Source organism: Clytia hemisphaerica, unplaced genomic scaffold (genome assembly GCF_902728285.1).
Source record: "Clytia hemisphaerica strain Z4C2 unplaced genomic scaffold, Clytia hemisphaerica genome assembly, whole genome shotgun sequence".
NCBI lineage: Eukaryota > Metazoa > Cnidaria > Hydrozoa > Leptothecata > Clytiidae > Clytia > Clytia hemisphaerica.
The window spans coordinates 137,230-159,103 of NW_027103238.1; the positions used below are offsets into that span (position 1 = coordinate 137,230).

Sequence of the window (21,874 nt, forward strand, 5' to 3'; positions counted from 1 at the left end):
TTGTGACTCATCCTCACCAGCAGATCTCATATTTGCTTTAAGTTTTACGACAGTTCTGAAACAACAATAGGCCAGATAACCTGCAACTGCAATTTCATTTTTTGGAAAAGAATGGTACAATACATCATCCATGACTGGTGGTAACTGTGCAACATCTCCTACTAATATAATAGATATTCCACCAAACAAAGTTTCTAATTTTCCTGTTGCTTGACGACAGCGACTATCTATCCAGCCTAGCAATCTTTGGCCTACTACAGAGAATTCATCAATAATAATATACTCTATGTCTTTAAGGCCAGTTTGTAAATTGTCAAGTGACTTTCCTTTCAGTTCATGCTTTAACTTGCTTCGAATTGGCAATTTGAGAGTGCTGTGCAAGGTTCTTCCATTAATATTAAAGGCAGCAATACCAAAATAAGATGTCAATAAACACTTTTTGCCAAGGAGCTTTTTAATGCAATTTATTAAATATGACTTTCCACTTCCTGCAATCCCAGTGATTATCATTTGTAAAGGGTCAGCATTTATAGTTTGAGCATGATCATGTACAATATTGTAAGCTTGGAGCTGCTCTGCATTTAAGTTCTCAACTTGATATTGACTATAATCTGTGGGATTATCGTTTTCAAAAGTCTTTTTTTTCTCTTCAATCCAAAAGGGCATTGCATTAATTTGATCTTGAGTATAAGAATCATAAGAATCAGTCCAATATTGTTGATTTTCTGTAGAAACATTATTGGGCATGGTATTCAGGTCTGCTATATCCATCCAATCTTCACGTAAAAAAATATTTTCACTTTCTTCCTCTTCATTTTCTTCATCCTCAACCTGATATTCAAAATTGTTTGCATTGATGTAATGCCTTTTCCAATTTGGAACTAATTCTCTTCCTAAAGAGCTGTTAATGAATTCTTTCCATTTCTGGCAATATGTCTCATTTGTTGCTTGTAAACCTTCCCAGAGACTGTCTACAGAATCATTCCATGGTTTGTACTTGATCAATTGGAATTTACAAAACAAAGGATAACTGTCACTCTTTGGGTTTGGACTATAATTTGGAAAAGTACGAACAACAACTGCCTTTTTCCTCTTTTGAATCTTTTTGTCTTTAGCACTTATTTTCCAGTTCGAAACAAAATCTATGAGGTTACTTTGCCTAATCTCATTGTCTTCATAAACATATCTGGATGCATAATCATCTAAGAAAGAGGTTTTGGTTTCAACGCCATCATTGTCAATTTTCATTTGTCTTGATCCCTCAAGAGAGCAACTTACAACATCAAATGAAGAGCAATGTAGTTTCAAAGACATAATTTGATGCATTACTTCTTGAGCACTAAAGTCTCTTTCACCGACAGATTTGATAATCAGTTTTCGAAAAATATTACCAGAAGTTTCCTTTCCTGAAAGATTACCAATGACAGATGTAAACGCTTCTTTTGCGACATCAGAAATCTTTTCTGCTTTTGACGCATACTTAGCAATATAATTCAAGCAAGCATTGTGGTCAAGGATAATTTGTATATCGCAATTAGCTCTCCATGATTGTAATTGAAGTTGTTGATGTCTATTCATTCTAGGATCATTTCTTTTCAGAACAATGTTTGGAACATACTTTTCACCGCCTCTCTTCAATTTTACTTTTTCAAAGGTTAAATGTGTTTTCTCGCAGCATTCAAAAGGAAATTTAAAACGAAATTCCTGTTTGTCATTCTTAGTTCTTAGACAATAGGCTGAACTACATTTTGTATGCCGTTGCACGCTATTTGCTAGATCTATGTAATCTTGTTCTAAATCCTCCTCAGGTATATCCTCAAGTCTTTTTTTGCATGGATGAACATTTGGCTTTTCCCATTCATCAACAGGTCCTTCAATTGGATTCATAGCTGTCATTAAAGAATCAACATAATCACAGATTTGCCTTTCAGCATTGTTTCCCTCGATTACAGCCAGATTTAAAAGAGTATTATTTTCAAGGTCAATCTCTGTTTGATTTGATAAAGTTTGTTGAGCCAAAAAACCTTGCAGAGCCTTCTCAGTCAACTCACATATTCCCGGATCATCTTTCAATTTTGCTAAACCGTGACAATGTATAGAACCACGCATAACAGCAAATTCAAACCTATACCAATGCCATTCTGCACTTAGAGATTCATATAACCAATGTTTTACAAAACTTTTTACTCGTTCAGTGAAGAGCCAATCTACTATATGAGGATTATCAACAATGTTTTGTCTAAAATCAGCAGATTCAGATTCGTCATTTGAAGAAAATAAATCATGAATGTCTGGCCAGTGAAAATCAGCCATACTCAATGTCCAAAATATAGTTGGCGTGCCCATTTGTGTTATTGTGGCTTTTAATTTTTCCTTGACATCGCACCAATAGGCATTCGTACCTGTTACATTCTTTGAGTATCTTTGTAGTTTTTTCATTACTACGTAGTGATCATTATCCCTAACAAGATCTTGTAAATCTTCAATGCTCAAATTAGCTTCACCTGGGTTTTGCTTGATAAAAAAATTTCCTTGACTACAGTAATCAATCTTTTTCTATACAGCATATTGAAGCCCCAAAAGGAAAATCTTGGATGAGATGCAAATCTATAAAACCATTTTCCTTTGTCATCAATTTCGGCAAATTTGATTAAATGTTTCAATTTTTCAGCAAAACTCTCTGATTCACTTTTTGCTATTTCCCTTATGATTGCAGGATTAGTTGGGTCACCTTTTGTGTCTGGAAACAATGTTGGAAATGCAAGACTTGCTAAGTAGGGTGTATTGAATTCACTAAGTGGAGTACTTCCTATATCAACTTCAGTTTTTGTATTCAAAATTTCACTTTTTGTTAAGTCAGCTTCCTTTGCTTTCTTTAGTTTAGATGGTAAGAAACTTTTCATTTCAGTGTTTTCGTCAAAAACACGTTCATTGTTATCATCATTTGGACCAAAATCTGGTAGTTCTTCGCTTTCACTGACATCTTCATTTTCCTCGTCACTTTCATTTTCTTCACCACACTCAATATCATTTTTCTCATTCATTTTTACGTGCAAGTCTGGTAAATCAATGAATCCGTTTTCAGGCAGCTTTTGTAGTCTTTCCATATCTATATTGATTTCACTATATAGAAAATTATTAGGTTCACCTTGTTCATTTTTTCCTGTCAGCCATAATAATGCCTGTAAAACCTTTTCACGTCTAACAACAAGTTCTTTTGAGGTATTATTTTTCCCATTTATTTTAAAAATCATTATAGGAATGTCACTAGGCTCTCTTGGTAGAACATCTGCAATTTTTTGTACATTGTGAGGCAAATTCAAAACGTGACCTTTATAAGCTCTCTGACCTCCTCTTGGTCGGGTGTACACTTGCATTACAGGAAAAGCTCTAGCAATAAGCATTTCTTCAATTTGTGTAAGACCTTTGAGTGCTTCTGGCACTGGACTTGGTTTCATATTATTCTCAGCACTGAACTTTTTTGGAGTTCCTTTGTCTCTTTTGCAACGCGTACAAATATAATCATCAACTGAGTTTCCTTTTGAGGTACTTTTTATCGGCCACGATTCAAAACATGTTTCACATTGAGCAATTGAGAATTTCATGGATTTCTGAAAATCTTTCATGTTTTTACTCATATTAATGTCAGTGTCTGTTTCTTGAGATTTTGATTTTTTCTTTTGTTTTTCGGATAAATATCTTTCTTTTCGCTGCTTTGAATCATATTTTTCTTTCCGTTGCTTTGGATCGTAGCTTTCTTTTTGCTTTGTAGAATCATATTTTGCCTTTTGTTTTTCAGGATTGTAAGATCTTTGATACTGTTCTTTTCGTTTTGTGGGTTCATATTTTGCCTTTTGTTTTTCAGGGTCGTAAGATTTTTGATACTGTTCTTTTCGTTTAGTGGGTTCATATTTTGCCTTTTGTTTTTCAGGGTCGTAAGATTTTTGATAATGTTCTTTTCGTTTTGTGGGTTCATATTTTGCCTTTTGTTTTTCAGGGTCGTAAGATTTTTGATACTGTTCTTTTCGTTTTATGGGTTCATATTTTGCCTTTTCTTTTTCAGGGTCATAAAACTTTTGATGTCGTAATTTACGTTTCAAAGGGTCATATTTTACCTTACTATTTTTGCGAACAATTTTTTTGTCAATTGCTTTAAACAAATCATCAAATTTTCCTTTTTTATTACTGCTATCACAAAGACCTTCATAATTGACAAATTTTCTCTTTCGGTTTGGGTATTCTTTTTTAATTTTGTCTGTTTCAATATTTTCCTTATTGACAGTTTCTTGTGGATTAGAATTATCAACAACATTAGCAGTTGCATCATGCACCACAAAATCTATCTCCTCAACAGTTTTTCTATAAAAAGCAAAAAACCATCCACCTTCATTTTCTGAAAACATTGCATCAATATTTTGGTAAAATATTTTGTCAGGCTTTAAATCATCAATGTACACCCATTTGTTTTCAATAAATAAGCCACATGCAAAGTGGAAACCTCGATTTCGAACAACAGCTTTTAATTTATAGGTATTCCCTTTAACTATAATCTGATCCAAGAATCTACAACTGTTGTGAATTGTAGAACTAAATTCTATCAACAAATAACATGGAAGGTCAACAGATTGATGCTGGGCAGGAATATTGACAGAACAAATATTACAATAAACTTCTGTACTTGGATCAAGAGCTCTATTCACACAATCTGGCCAGTTGTTTGGGTCAATCGTTATCTCTGGGTATAAAAAGTCTGTAAGAAGAGCGACAATGATACCTGTCTTACTTTGTCTCTCGTTATTACAAACAGGGCAAGTTCCTCGAACATCAAATCTTGTTTCAAACAATCTTTTCTCTCCTTCTGATAATGTCTTGAAAAGGTTATCTGAAAAAAGCTCTGTAAACTGTGCATCACTATTTCTGCTAGCATACGTACCACAATTTTCAATAATTTTTGACCATATTGGTTCAGGAATTTCATCAAGCAGTCTAAACGCATTACTTTTGACATCAGTGATATCATTTTCAATTGGAATTTCCATCGAACCACTTATATTTATAAAGCAAATAAAAGAATTCACTTAATTCTTCAAATGAGAGTTTCGCTTTAATTTCAGGAAGAAGCAGGCGGTAACTTATTTCGAGAAAACAATCAACAGCGCAAGAATATGTACGACCGCGAGTTGTTCTACATGAATTTTGGAAATGCGCAACACTCAATGCTGTATCTAAGTCAATTAATAAATCCTCCTGTTCCATGACCGTAAAAAGTTTTCAATTCAAAACAAATTGATTTTCAAGTGCTATTTTAAATTTTCACGGAACGGCCTTTATCAAGCCTTTTTGTCCCTTTTTTTATTGCAATCTCAGTGTGATATCAGACTGGCCTTGTTTCAAACAAATTATGATATAAGTTATTGTAATTCCTTTACTTTGATTTACTTTCAATCAGCTTGAGGGTGCTACTCAAACTGCGTTGACAGTTTTATCCCAGTCCTGATTTTCCTCTCAGAACTGTGGCAGTTTGAACGTCCGGGACAAACTGTTTTGGTCATTTCTTTTTCAGGGTCAATAAAACTTTTTGATGTCGTAATTTACGTTTCAAAGGGTCATATTTTACCTTACTATTTTTGCGAACAATTTTTTTGTCAATTGCTTTAAACAAATCATCAAATTTTCCTTTTTTATTACTGCTATCACAAAGACCTTCATAATTGACAAATTTTCTCTTTCGGTTTGGGTATTCTTTTTTAATTTTGTCTGTTTCAATATTTTCCTTATTGACAGTTTCTTGTGGATTAGAATTATCAACAACATTAGCAGTTGCATCATGCACCACAAAATCTATCTCCTCAACAGTTTTTCTATAAAAAGCAAAAAACCATCCACCTTCATTTTCTGAAAACATTGCATCAATATTTTGGTAAAATATTTTGTCAGGCTTTAAATCATCAATGTACACCCATTTGTTTTCAATAAATAAGCCACATGCAACCTAGATTTCGAACAACAGCTTTTAATTTATAGGTATTCCCTTTAACTATAATCTGATCCAAGAATCTACAACTGTTGTGAATTGTAGAACTAAATTCTATCAACAAATAACATGGAAGGTCAACAGATTGATGCTGGGCAGGAATATTGACAGAACAAATATTACAATAAACTTCTGTACTTGGATCAAGAGCTCTATTCACACAATCTGGCCAGTTGTTTGGGTCAATCGTTATCCTGGGTATAAAAAGTCTGTAAGAAGAGCGACAATGATACCTGTCTTACTTTGTCTCTCGTTATTACAAACAGGGCAAGTTCCTCGAACATCAAATCTTGTTTCAAACAATCTTTTTCTCCTTCTGATAATGTCTTGAAAAGGTTATCTGAAAAAAGCTCTGTAAACTGTGCATCACTATTTCTGCTAGCATACGTACCACAATTTTCAATAATTTTTGACCATATTGGTTCAGGAATTTCATCAAGCAGTCTAAACGCATTACTTTTGACATCAGTGATATCATTTTCAATTGGAATTTCCATCGAACCACTTATATTTATAAAGCAAATAAAAGAATTCACTTAATTCTTCAAATGAGAGTTTCGCTTTAATTTCAGGAAGAAGCAGGCGGTAACTTATTTCGAGAGAAAACAATCAACAGCGCAAGAATATGTACGACCGCGAGTTGTTCTACATGAATTTTGGAAATGCGCAACACTCAATGCTGTATCTAAGTCAATTAATAAATCCTCCTGTTCCATGACCGTAAAAAGTTTTCAATTCAAAACAAATTGATTTTCAAGTGCTATTTTAAATTTTCACGGAACGGCCTTTATCAAGCCTTTTTGTCCCTTTTTTATTGCAATCTCAGTGTGATATCAGACCGGCCTTGTTTCAAACAAATTATGATATAAGTTATTGTAATTCCTTTACTTTGATTTACTTTCAATCAGCTTGAGGGTGCTACTCAAACTGCGTTTGACAGTGTTTATCCCAGTCCTGAGTTTCCTCTCAGAACTGTGGCAGTTTGAACGTCCGGGACAAACTGTTTTGGTCGAAAAATGAATCAATCTGAATGTCTAAGACAGGAGACAGATTGTAATTTGACTGTCAGCAAATTCACTGATTAGTATGTATATATATATCTTGTTTATTCCTAAAGTCAAAAGTAAATGCGTTTTGACTGCAGGAGAGAGAGCTTTGTGTCTAAAAACTTTAAGAAACTTCCAGATTCCAGATTCCTCCACGCATGTACACCTTTCCTGAATGTTGACCAATTCGTAAGTCTGATTACGTAATGATTTAACCTTTTAACCATATTTGGTAAAAAAATTTGGATTTGATGTAATCTTTTTACTTTTTGGTGAAAATCATTACGTAATCAAACTTACGCACATCAAGAATCGGACAGAATTCATGCAAGCGGATCAGGCGAAATAAAAACCCCAGGCAAAAAGCAGAGTAAAATGCCCGCGGCGCTTGCCATAAAAAATACTGTCAAAGAAAAACAACAGTACCGAATATTTACGGAAGGGGCTAACAGCGGACGTGCTTGCGCGACAAAACAAAACAAAACGAAACAAAAAACGCAAAAATTCGAGATTCCAGTCCAATATTCCTTACGCCTGAAACTATAACTGCCTCCTCACTCGCTGCGCTCGTTGCGGTGGCAATAACTAACTATAATCTGCTTCGAGTACATTTTACGCGGGAATATTAAAAGGCGCGAAAACTAAAAAAAAACATGTGAAACCGAAATATCGTGTTTTTTTTGGCAAATTTTTCACAACTTATATTCCAGATTGTCGAGGGCAAAGATATGTTGATAGTGTATCACCAAATGCATGTGGTGTGGAAGGAGGTTGTAGAATCACAATCAAAGGAAAAGGTAACCTTTTATACAAATTTACCCACTTTTTTTAAAAGTAAATTGTTTCTTCAGGAATTTCTGAAATCTTACACCAGACCCGATCAATTGAACTTGTCGAACCAATCGAACAATCGAACTACTCGAACTCCATCGAACGATTAAGGTTCGATTAAAAAAATTAATCGAACTCCAAAAATTTTTAAAAGATCACTTCGATAAACCAATTTTGTTCGACAAGTTTGTGCTGCTCCGCCACCATATATTAGCTTCTTTTCAAAGCCAAATTCGGAATGTAAATTGGGAAATTACTTCTGATAACGGATTACACACTTTTCTTGTATCCTTATAGCGCCAGAGGCGGGGTTTGTTGGGGCGTAGTATTCTGCCACTCGGCTGCGCGCGAAATCGTAACAGAGGGGGCTACGGACTTTATTCCGGATAGACAAATATCCATCCGGGTACAATAAACGTCAAGCTGTTAAGTACGGGAACTGTCGCGTGCCAGGACAAAGTTTTTGCAAGCGAGGGAAGATATATGAGGATTTAATATCATCGAACTAATCGAACTTTTTACTGACCGAACTAATCGAACTGCTATTGCTTCAAAAATTGTGAGTGTTCGATTAGGTTCGATTAATTTTTTTAATCGAACTTTAATCGTTCGATGGAGTTCGATTAGTTCGATTGTTCGATTGGTTCGAAAAGTTCGATTGATCGGGTCTTGCTTACAAAATCTTTTCAGTATTTTCGAAATAGAATTAGCTCTCTTCTCAGAATAAGCGTATGTCTTGTTATTATGCAAATACAAATTAGACATAGAATCAAAATTTCAGAATTCTAGCAAAAAAAATAACATTTCCAAGATTTCTGTAAAGTTGTAAAACAGAACCCTCATACATACCCCTTTTTTATTTTGTTGTTGCCTGAGAGGTGATCCTGCTTATAGACTTTTTTTTAAAGAGGCAGCCATGTTGAATAATTATGTACTCCAGCATAAAAACAATGATACAGCCATGCATAATTTTTAAAATATGCATGATACAGTAATTATGCATGGCTGTATCATTATTTTTATGCTGGAGTACATAATTATTCAATATGGCTGCCTCTTTAGAAAAAAGGTCTATTCCCAAACAGAACTGGAATTTTTTGCTGGATAACCCAGACTCCCAACTTGATACAATTGATAGCTTTTTCCAATCGATGACTAAAAGTCGCCGAAATTCAAATTGCAGGAAGAGTACTAGATAAGTTAGCTAAGGTTCATTTACATTGAAGAGAGATTTAAGTGACAACCCAAATACTGTACACCTTTTCAGGAATTCTAACTTCTCAGAAATGGCCTGGGAAAATATGTGCTCCATGGTTGTGTATAAAATTCTCTGGGAGGGTAAAAAATAAACATATAAAAGATAAAAAATACTCATTCCATTTAGTCACTGAGTATAAGATTTTAGAGGAAAATACTAAAAACAAAAAAAAGGAAGAATGATGTCAAACAACAACAACAACAACAACACCAACAACAACAACAACACCAACAACAACAACAACAAGAAACAACAACAACGCACTGAGAAACAAGAGATGACAACCAACATTACATCTGCCAATACTCTCAATGAAGACCTGGAATCTATTATGAAAGAAATTGGAGATGAAGAAATAAGTTTCAATGTAGAAGGTAAAATACCGATTGACTTTAAACTCTTGATGATAAACATATACTCGCAAAACAAAAACATTTTGAAAAAGCTGGATGCTATGGAAGCCAGAACTAATGAAGAAATTGCAAATATTTATGGTAGAATCGAAATCCTGAATGACGATATGAAAACCATGAACAATAATGTGAAAACCTTAGACGATAACGTGAACGGAATTGTTGCTTCCCAGACCCACATTAGTGAGAAGTTTGATGAGTCTCAAAAGAAAGTAGCTAAAGTTGAACAGGGCCTAACCAAACTGGTAAAATCTGACAATGAACATTCTATTGATATTTTGAACCTAAAAAAGTCTCTTGATGACCTAAAGAAAATTGTCAACAAAACAGCTGCCAGCACCAATGATCTTGAACAATATGGTCGTAGAAATATGGTGGACATCTGAGTACCAAGGAAAGATAATGAGGATACAGACAAAATTGTACTGGACATAGCTGAGCAAATTGGACTAAATCTAAACACCAACCACATAGAAATCAGTCATAGAACGTCAACAGAACCAGATGCACCAATAATTGTGAAATTTTTATCTAGACGAACGCGGAATCTCTTTTTTAGGAACCGTAACAAATTGAAAGGAAAAACAACCAGAGACATTGGTTTTGATAAAAACAACAAAATTTACATAAACGAGAGTTTAACGAGAATCAACGGTAACATATTTAAAACCACAAGAAATCAACTCAAAGACAAGGGTTACAAGTTTATTTGGACAGTCCATGGAGTAACTATGGTAAGAAAAAATGAAAACTCTGATATCAAACCTGTAAAAGCAATAGCAGACATTAGTAAATTCATATGATGGGTACCACTATAGAATCGGTTATTTGCCACAAGTGCAAACTTATTTGTCTGAATGACTGTATTTTTTGTGACCTATGTAACACCTGGATACATGCTAAATGCTTCAAAATTTCTAAACGTCAGCTCACTCTTTTTGCCAATAGTGAACACCCATTCTTTTGTCCAATCTGCATATCTTGTTCCATTCCATTCAGTAATGTAACGAATGCCCATATTGACCAATTTAACTCATCCATAGACCATAGAGAGCAACCATGTCATAACTGCACTAAATGCCTTAAAACCATTAACCATAATGATAAGATTGAATGTAAACTAGGTAAACACTTCCTTCATATAAAATGCACAAACATTAATTCATTAAATGAGATTAATCGAGCCACATGGTCATGCAGTGATTGCCTCACATTCCCATTCCAAAATCTTAATACTAACCAACTCATTTCTGAAATATCCAATAACAATTCTGAACAAAGACATAAACGTTTAACACAGTTAAAACTCAGTCAAAAAATATCAGAATTAAAACTAACACTACCAAAAATATCTTTCTCTGATCCATCTGATCCTGAAACTGACATAAACATTAATTTTAACTACTATGAACAAATCAGATTAAACAAACTCTTAACACTTACAAATGAGGATGAAAACATTAGCTTTTTTCATACTAACATCCGTTCATATGACAAAAATTTTAATGAACTTGATACTATTCTCTCTCAAACACCCTACAAGTTTGATGTTATAGGTCTATCTGAAACATGGGACTCTCCATCCAAACCAATTGACCCTCAAGAGCTTCTTGGCTATCAACCATTAGAAAGTGTTGGAGGTAAGTCTCAAAACGGTGGAGTGATTGTGTGCATCAAAGAGGAATTGAACTATCATAGAAGAAGAGACCTTGAGAAAGAATTGAAATCAGGTGAGAACTTTGAGTGTGAATCCTTATTTATTGAACTAAAATTAGGAAGTGCTCTAAGTAACTACATTGTTGGAGTTGTGTATCGTCACCCAAGCAATAAAATCAAACTTTTTAATGAAAAACTGGAAAGTCTTTTGAATAAGATTGGCCGAGAAAATAAACAGATTATATTAATGGGTGACTTCAACATTGATCTTCTCAAAGCTAGCAAACACAGAGAAACCAATGATCATGTAGATTTAATGTTCAAAAACTATCTTTTCCCCTATATTACTCATCCTACAAGATTTGACAAAGAACTTAATGCAACTCTTATAGACAACATCTATCACAACAATGTTTCCGGTGAATTTATAAGTGGAAATCTCATCTCAGTGTTTTAATTCTACCTTCTGTCAAAACCAAACCTATCAAAAATAAAATCCTGAAACGTGATTTCAAAAACTTTGACATAGCTGAATTCCGCTCAGACCTCCTGAGTACAGGCATAAAAAATAAGATTGAGAAGACACACGATCCATCAAAAATGTATGATTTTCTTCACAATACATTATCAATTTTATTTGAAATGCATTGCCCAATAAAACCTATCACACGTAAAGAACAAAGGCGTCTACGTAAACCCTGGATCACTGATTCCATTCTAAAAAACATTACCAAAAAAGAAGAACTTAATAAAATCTATTTAAGAACAGGCAACCGAGAGATTTTCGAAGACTATCAATTACTTAAACATACCATCAACAAAGAAATTAGAAACAGTAAATTTCACTACCAAAAACGAAGATTTGAATTGTTTAGATCAAACTCAAAAAAACTATGGAAAGAAATAAACCATCTTCTTTCAAGAAATTCTTCAAAATCTCTTCCACAAACTATGAATCGAGGCAAAAAACAACTACAAAATAAGCAAGAAATTACTAAAAACTTCAATTAACACTTTTCACAAGTAGCACCAAACCTTCTCAAAAACATGAAAACAGGCAATAACCCTTTAACAGGCATCAAACACACAAATCAAAGCATGTTCTTTGAACCTGTTAATGAGTACGAAGTCCAAGACCTTATTAAAGAACTAAATCCAAAAAAAGCCCTCGATATATACAAATTTCCAGTTAACGTCATCAAAGAAATCAGCGATCTAATCAGCCCAGCATTAGCTATTATCATCAATAAATCTGTAAAAAAGGGCGTATTTCCTGAAAAACTCAAGACTGCCAAAGTTACACCAGTTTTTAAAAATAATGGTGATAAGCATGATATTTCAAATTACCGACCCATTTCAGTTCTTCCTATTTTTGATAAAATCTTTGAAAAGGCCATAAACCATAGAATAAAAAAGTTCCTCATAGATAAGAACATACTCTGCCAAGACCAATTTGGTTTTCAGACAGGTAAGTCTACCTCAGATGCTGTGTTAAAGTTGACTGATGAAATATATTCACAAATTAAAAAGAAAAAGATCTGCTGTACTATTCTGCTTGATCTAGCTAAGGCATTTGATACAGTCAACCATGATATTCTCATAAGTAAGCTAAATGCAATTGGAATAAGGGGTCCACTGAACAAGTGGTTTCAAAGTTACTTATCCAACCGAAAACAAGTTGTAAGTATTGATTCAGAAACATCAACCCCTCTTGAAATGGAATACGGAGTTCCCCAAGGCTCAGTCCTAGGTCCCACACTTTTCCTTATTTATATCAATGATCTTCCCTTGTCATCAGCTAAATTTTCATTTACCCTATTTGCTGACGACACATCTCTCTTTTTATGCGATGACGACCCTCAAACCCTAGAGAATTTGGTCAATGAAGAACTACAACTTGTAAATAATTGGTTGGTGAACAATAGGCTATCATTAAATATTAAAAAATCTTGCTTTCTTCTCTTCACAGGTAAAAAGCAAGTTGAAAATTTCAATGTTCTGATATCAGGTAACCAAGTTCAACGAGTAAGCTCAACCAAATATCTTGGAATAATTATTGGCAAGCTCATATCCATCATGTAGCTAACAAAGTAAAACAAGGCTCTGGTCTTGTACGTAAATTGAGTTATTTAATTTCTCCTCATTGTTTATCTTCTCTTTATCATGCTTTTATACAATGTCATTTACAATATTGTATCACATCTTGGGGCTCACCTAGCACCAAGGGCCTAGGTAAGTTAAATTCTCTGATAAACAATATATCATACAAGATAGAAAAAATCTACTATAAAAATAATATGAAACCACTAAATGCATTTAACATCAATTCCCTCTATAAACTAGAATGCAATAAACTCATCTATAAATTCATCCATAAAATATCACCTAAAAGTCTTAACATGTTATTCAGTAAACCAATTCATAATCTTGGCACGCGTCAACCTGCATCCAATTCACTGACAACTTTAGTTTTTGCTGACTCTCCTTCTCCCATTCGTTTTTATGGCCCTCATTGTTGGAACCATTTTTGCCTGGATTTATCCACCAGTAGCTTTTCGATTTTCACCAAGAAACTTAAATCAAGACTGTTCGTCACTTAATAAAGTATTATTCCTTCTCTACACACCCAATTCAATTTTATATACAGATTTAATTAAATCTGTTGTTGTTGTTGTTGTAATGTTTATTGTTGTTTATTCATTATGACACATTGTAGACTTCCTTTTAATGTACATAGTATTTTCATTTCATGTCCTTTCGAGCTCGAAAGCCCTTAGGGTTATTTTTCGTTTAGGAGATTTTTAAATGTACATATAGACCTGAAAAAGAAAGATATATCATTATTATTATTAAACGAATGTGTTTTGCCTGCAAGTGGTTAGCAGGGAAAGTGGGTTTTCAGCTTCTAACTTTTAATACCCATATATTTTTGAGAAAAAAATTTAGAGACCAAACAGTGGAGAGAAATGAAATTATGGGCGCGCAAATGTTTTGCAGATTATGGGAAAGGTTTATTATTGAATCTTTCCTTGGAAGAAGCAAACAAAAAAATGGAAAAAAATGATGTTTAAATTAACATGATTGTAACAAAGTTTTTCCACCTTGTGAAATCTTTTCAAAGTTAGCATTTGACATTTGAACATCAAAAGCAGATACTTTTCTCTAAAGAGATTTTGTTATAAATTCTGAAGGATGGGTAAGTATTGAAAAACTTTTTGACATGCTTGACTTTCTGCTAGCTAATTTTTTCCTCTGTATTTTCAGGCTTTTCAGCTGATCAACAAGCCCAGAAAAACGAAGTTGTTTTCGTGCATCGAACAACAAAAGCAACTTTAGATTGTCCTGTTATTGATCAAGATGTAACAACTACAAAGCTGTCTTGTGAAGCACCGTAAGTATGTTTTGTCTCACTGTCCATGAATGTAATGTAACTTGGATGTAATACATAATACTTTATTTATAAGTGTTTATTTTGACAAATGACACTTTCGAAATATTTCAATTTTTAAGTTCCTTCAATTTCAAATTTTTCAGATAAATCAAAGCTAACAATAAGCATGATTATTTTTTTGAGTCTTAAATTCTTATAATCTCAGGGTTTATGGAAAATCTGATTTATTCTTTTATATGAATAATTTTATAGGATTTTATTTTAGATTTGAACCAAAGCCTTAGTTAAGTCTCGAAATTCTTTTTAAAATTGGTATTTCAGGAAAGAGTCACTTGGTAAAGATAGTGACTATGACCTGCAAGTCAAAGTTGGTGGCACTCTTTTGTCAGATCTCAATGGTGGTCACCATCAAACCTTTTGTTGGGGAACTTGCAGATTCTATGTATGTTTTAAATGTTACTATACATTCTTCTTCTGTTATTTGTTATTTTTATTTCCTCACCATTAAATAGAAAAATTTCACCATTGCGCCATGGTGGTTCATTATTATTTTCTTTATTATTCATTACTCATATTATGTCTTTTATGAAAATTTTAGTACCGAGATTATTATACACCAGTATTGACAGGTGTTACACCGGGAGCTGTTACACCAGGTATACATTTTTCAATAAGTGTTTATTAAAGCTTAAATTGTTTTCCTCAATTCAAATAACCAGAAAAGATACTTAACAAAATCATCGATCAATGGCACTAAATGATACATTATTTTGTTTCGATTATAGAAAATTAAATATATATAGACAAAATATAATATTTAAAATCTAGAAATATTTCTTTTCTATTTTTCTATTTGGTTGAGTTGCAGGAGGCTTTCAATAATTGCCCCGTCAGCACCTTGGACTGATTACCCAATTCCCCTCACATGGCATGGGTTGACCCGGGCGAAGGTTCATTCACTTGCCAAGTGAACTGCTGTGAATGGGAATTGAACCTCAGTCGCCTGTGCAGCAACCAAGGTCAATGACCACTATACCACAGCGCCTATTTTCCTTTAATATGAACTGATTGTAACTTTTAAGGTGAACCAATCAGATTGGAAGGAAAATTTGTTTCTTGGCAAATCTCAAGATTGGATGATGGCTTTGAACCAGAAGGACAAGAGCTTAAAAAGTAAGTTGCTTGGAATATGCTTGTGTTATGAGATTATAACTTTTAGACCTATATAGGACCATTAATAATATTTTGACTTTCTAAAAGTGCATTTTTGGTATATTGTATTTATGGCAAACTGCTTTTATTGAATGAAATTTAAAATTTCATTTTTTAGGATGTACACTGGCTCTGATATTTGTGAGCCTTTTGATGAAGATTTCAAACTGTAAGTTTTTGGAAAATTCAACTTTCTTTCTATTTTAATGCAACTTTTTGCCTACCTTTAAGTTCTATGTTTTTGTCGCTGACAAATGAAGATTTTTGTCTAGTTTATTTTAATTTGAGTGATATCAAAAGCATTAGGATGAGAAAATGAAGTAGAGTGTACATTGAATAAAAGGGTAATCCATATAGTATGTATACAAAAATTTCCAAATATTTTGCAGCCTCTCCCCCTTTTACACAGAGAACAATAGAAATTATGTCATGTCAAATAATAGATGTACACTTTTGCTAAACCCCTTCTCCCCTCACTGTATGCATACTATATAGATTGCCCCAGAGGGTGATCTAGAAAGCAATATGAGTCTATTTCTTTGATCTCTAAGGATTGGTAAATATCACACCGAAGAAGAAGATGTTTATGGAAGACGTGGTTGGGTCAAATGCATTCCAAAAATCAGAGTTCCAGGTATAAGAAGGAATATTCCACACATTTTTTCTTAGCTCCTTTGATATATTTATAAATTCTGTACAATTCAAATAAGATTAATTTGACATATTTCAAGAAGGATTTCTTTGGCGCTGTAATATGTGTAGGTGGTAGGCTGAAAAAAGTCTTCACAGAATATTTTGTTTCAGGTTTGATGATATAGGGATAATTTTCCTCTGTTAAGTTTCCATGAGAAAACAGTTTTTTTCTTTTCCCTAGGATGTATAATAAAAGAAAGGAGATATTCCATTTTCTGTGTTTTTCAAAGGACTTATTTTAAAATGATACTTCCAACATTACTTTTTCCTTGAATACAGGTTCTTGGAAAGTATCATTCATCACCAGTGGAAGGGCTGGACGTAGCATGCGAGACAAATACGTTCAAAGAGTCGATTCTAGAGATAATATCTTCAATCTTCAAACTTATGCTGGTGAGTGTCATTAGTTCAGAATGCATCGAGAATTTGTCGAGATTTTCCACACACTTTCCATCCTTTTTTGGTTACAAAACATGAAAAGCATATTAAAGTTAAAAGCCGATGGTGATAATTGATTGCATTGCTAATCTAGGAGAAATAGAACTATTTAATTATTTTCTGCTTTTGTTTTGCAAGATTTTCAAGCAAAATTGTTTTGATGTTTCTAGATATTGAATCCATTACTCCAAACACTGGAGGAATGGCTGGAGGTACCTTGGTAACAATCAAAGGAAAAGGTTTTAAAGTCACAAAAGATAAAATCAAGATTGATATTGCTGGAAAACCTTGTGAGGTACAATCCAATACAGCTACCGAGATTATTTGCAAAACGAGTCCAGCTCAAGCATCAGATTTCACTGGGGATGAATATGCAGGTATGTTTTAGAAACTCCAGGAAAATAGATTCAAAATTGACAAGAAAATCTTTCTGGGGATTGAATTTCCAGACCAGACCAATTTTTGATACATTGCTATTCATCAATCGACCCTTGTTGATGAAATGATAACAGCTTGTAATTCTTGATTTTAAAATTCAAAATCAAAGAAAAGTTGGTTGAAATGTTTTCGAGGGTTAAGCAAGTGTAACTTTAATTTAATTTTCTCCGATTTGTTAATTAAAGAGGTTGAAATTAGATGGAATATAGACTTAAGTCCATTCTTTTTAAATATCCATGCTTTTTTGTTTTGCTATATCAAAACCACTCTCAAGGGAAGAAATCTGGTACCACTGACACGTTTCTACACGGTATCAAAAAAGGAAGCACATTTAAAAATGTGGAGAAAAACTTTAGATAAATTTTAACTCGACCATATTATCAAATACTCAAGGTGGTAGAGATTTTATAGAGGATGTAAAAACTATGATGCAGAACAAGTTGTTTAGATATATTGTGATTCTATCATTCTATTTTATGTTTTATCAAGGTGGTAGAGGTTTTATAGAAGAAATTTGGTCCGGATGTGAAAACTACCATGCAGATCAAGTTGAATCTTACACCAGTACATCACCAGTACAATCCAATATCACCACCAGATACGATGAACAAGAACATTACCAAACATGGAAGAGAAGACAATATGATGTCCCTTCACACGAATCCATTTGTTTAAAATATGAGGGATTTATACGGCCACCTTATTCAGGGCGTTTCAAATTGTTTGCCAGGGCGGATGATCGTGTTAATCTGTATTTTGGAAATACAAGTACTGATGCGGTGCGTTTTTTAAAATCATTCAAACCAAAATCAATTCTGTCAAAAGTCACGAAATGATAGTTGTTCATGTTTTGACCCGTTTCAGTTCTAATTCTTTGGGACAAATCCGATTAGTGTTGTTGATATACACACCAACATCAATTTCATTTACTCTAATTTTTGTCATTGTAGATAAATGTGTTTTCAATTTATCGCCTTGATTGTCTTTATAAAAGAAGCACTGCCAAACAGCCTAACACGCACTGCTGTTCAAATTTAAATTATATTTAATATACCTCTTTTAGGAACGTGTCATTGCAACCACGACTACAACGTACAGTTTCTGGTCAGAAGATGAACAACAGACTGACTATATTGAGCTTGATCACAATAAGAATTATTACTACAAAGCCTATTTCGCTTCGAGATGGGGTGACCATGATTTCGCACTTGGCATGTTTGGTAGACGAACTAATTTAAGACAAGTCGACTATCCTGAGATCGCGCGCGACGAGAAGCAGAAGATTGTCGTCAGCTCTACGGATACACCATTGTCACAGGTAAGCGACACAAACTTTTTTATAAGAGTTGTGTTTTCAGTTTTTAGTTTCAGTTCACCATGGAATATTCTTAACTTTTTTGGGGGAAAAGCATCCTAAAATATTCTTATAATATTCTTAGGTTAGTATCGATATTGATTGATAAAATGGCATTCTTAGGTTCTGTTGTCAAATTCTTGATTTTTAGGCCGATTTCATCAAGCATTCTAATAGATATTCTTTTAAAAAAAAGCGTGTAATGTGTTTTAGATTGGTCAATCCTTTTAATTTCAGCTAGATTTGTTTATTTCTCTGTATGAGTCATTTTTCATATTATTGTTTGCTGATTTTTGTACTCTTAAACTATAACTTTTGGACCTTTAGTTCTCAATTCATGAAATCTATTTCACTATTTTTTTCTAGAAATTTGATTTTTCTGGAGTTGTTGGGCCTTCCCCTAACATCAAAATCAAATTAGGTGAGAGAACATCAGATTCCAATATTTTAACTGCCAACCCAACTAAAGATGAAATGGAAAAATTAATCAACGAAGTCTTGAAGAAGAAATGTACATTCAGTATTGACCCATACAGTAAGTGTCAACATTTTTAGACTGCAATTAAATTAAATCAAGCAAATCACCGCCAAACCTCTAGAGCCCACTGACCTTTATATGTCCCTAGACCAAGTTTTATATCCACCATCTTTGATCGGAGTTGTTTTTTTTGAATTGGTACCCGAGAAGAAACCATTGCAATGTAAAAATTAACGTCTAACGGCGCTACATCATCAAAAGTATTCGAGGAAAAGTAGAATTAGCGCTCTCGATGCATTTTCACCACTATTGAGTAGTGCCGCCATTAGGGTACCAGTTTCAAAAAAACTCCGATCAAAGATTATTGATTGGCGGGGATTGAGTAACTTGGTCCAGGGATATATAAAGGTCAGTGCTAGAGCCGAGTTTTTCCTGAGTCTCTGCGGTAGAGTGCAAACTACTCATACACTGTTCGATAACGTCGTTGAGAAGAATTTTCCTTGTATTTTCGTTACCAGTCCCCTCAAAAGCGTTAAAGGCCGGTCTCCACTTTCGTGCGACATGAGCGAAAACTTTTTGACGTTTTTGTAAGGTCATTGATCGGTTGAAAAATGAAAAAATGAATACTTTTCTCATTCGTTACGTCAATTTTGACCAATGACCTTACAAGAACGCCAAAAGGTTTTCGCTCATGTCGGCCTTAAGGGTTGATATGGCCATTGAATTACCTTTCTGTAATTCAAAATAAACCTTTGGTCTTTAAAGACACTATTTAAACGTTCTGATTTAGCATCGCTTCGGCATGATTTTTGTTACAGATAGGAAGTGTTCACATTAGTTTTGGAACGTTTCCGAGCAAGAAAACGGAGCAGGTTTATTCCGTTTAAAATAGTGGAGCATAACTGTTTCGATATGTTTTGCTTTGTTACAAGTTACGTCTTCAATTTTCAGTGATGAAATAAATATGTGCATCATCGTTGAAAACTCTGATTTTCTTTTCATTTTACAGCCAGCACTGACGCATTTTACTTTAATGATTACGAAAGTAAAAAACCAGACGCAGCTAACGATTATGGTGTTTCCCGATCGACCGAGGTAGAGGCTCCATGTGGCCGAAGGTCCTTGCACTTTCACGATCAAAGCAGCATGACTGTCTGGAATAATGTCAAAAGTTATAACACTGAAGGTGTTGCGTCACCCAGCCGATACGATCTGCGTTTCTATAAATGGGTAAGATATAATTTAAAAGCTCTGATTTCTGCTATAATGGAAAGTTGAAAGTTTCAAATTTAATCTTTAATAAGGAATGGGAAAAATCACATTCAATTGCAAAAAGAGGACAGGCTGTGGAGACCTTCTTAGCAAAACCAATCGGCATAAATCAGAAGTTATTAGTTAAATTCACTCTTATTTGATACAGTTTTCGGTTTTTATTGATCCTGCCTACAGTTTAGATAGTAGAGTTTCCACATTTTGATATATATATAATATATACTGTGATTGTAATCTTTTCATGTTGGCCTAAATAAAAGAATTCTTCAGTTAACCATGCTATGGTATCCATAATACGTAGTAGGATTGGAAAATAGCTGTTTTTTATTATGATGGCCCGAGTTTTTTGTTCAAATTGAACAAATTGCCAGTTGGTGCATTATTTTGTTGTAACTGCCGTGGCTTGAAAAAGACAGAATAGCTTAATATCTACCGGGTGTGTCACAAAAATGTTTCTCTCTTCCAAGTGAATTTTCTCGAGGTCTGATAAAATTTATGAGAACCAATTCATTTGATAGAAGAAAGATAGAATTAGATTTAAATTTTGATGGGTCATTCATCAAATTGGCCTATTAGATCAAAATTTATGCTCAAGATAAATAAGAAAGATCTAAAGATCTAGAAACTTTGTTGTATCTTTCACTTCCAACTCTTCCTTTTCAGTTCTGTTTTTCTCATGTTGGACCAGTTGAGAACATCAGAATTGACGTCAAATTCACCAGAACAGACACGGAATTGATACATGAATCACATTATACTTTACTTGGTATCACCATCAATGATGATCATCTCCAATGTTTTGATCTGCTGGATACCGTTTATCAACAAAACTATTTAATGAACAGTTTGAAATTAGATAAAGCAAATGAGATCTACGTATCACGTATTCGTTTGTTGACGAGCGCCGTCAACGCTGATACGTATATTGATAACGTCTGGATAGGAAAGGCTGAATTGAAAGGTGATATATTTTATCATCGCTTAATCTGCAATCTTTTGCTAAAGAAGCCTCATCCTTCCCTTAAACAACAGTGTTCAAGGAAATGGGCTGCTATTGCACCCGGTATTCTTGATATGCGTAAGTCATTTTTCTAGCGGAAACACCCTAAAAAAGCCGGGATTTGACCTCTCTCTGTTACTAAAAATAGAAACACAGAGGTCAAAAACCGGCTTTTTTGGGTGCTTCCGCTAAAAAATATGACGTCATCTTGACTTACGCATATCAAGAATTATTTTTGGGGTCGGGGAGATTTTTGCTCAAACGACATGTTTGATATAGGGGCATTTTCTATATCAATTTGAATCTCTTTTTGTTGGAATCTTCCCTTTCACTTAAGGGCCCTCTTGAGAATATGTTTAG

The 21,874-nt window shown here is 33.9% G+C and overlaps 1 protein-coding gene across 1 annotated transcript in view; it reads left to right on the plus strand.

Annotated features, from left to right (window-relative positions):
• Positions 1-21,874, plus strand: part of LOC136820483 (fibrocystin-L-like) — a 72,843-nt gene that overhangs the window by 4,917 nt on the left and 46,052 nt on the right. Inside the window, exons 3-16 of the mRNA XM_067079910.1 lie at positions 7,791-7,877; positions 14,503-14,629; positions 14,951-15,071; positions 15,228-15,285; positions 15,712-15,802; positions 15,960-16,010; positions 16,393-16,475; positions 16,814-16,927; positions 17,143-17,349; positions 17,900-18,189; positions 18,474-18,728; positions 19,131-19,299; positions 20,252-20,472; positions 21,178-21,475. Coding sequence (XP_066936011.1) covers positions 7,791-7,877; positions 14,503-14,629; positions 14,951-15,071; positions 15,228-15,285; positions 15,712-15,802; positions 15,960-16,010; positions 16,393-16,475; positions 16,814-16,927; positions 17,143-17,349; positions 17,900-18,189; positions 18,474-18,728; positions 19,131-19,299; positions 20,252-20,472; positions 21,178-21,475 — 2,172 coding nt within the window. The remainder of the gene's footprint in view (positions 1-7,790; positions 7,878-14,502; positions 14,630-14,950; positions 15,072-15,227; positions 15,286-15,711; positions 15,803-15,959; positions 16,011-16,392; positions 16,476-16,813; positions 16,928-17,142; positions 17,350-17,899; positions 18,190-18,473; positions 18,729-19,130; positions 19,300-20,251; positions 20,473-21,177; positions 21,476-21,874) is intronic.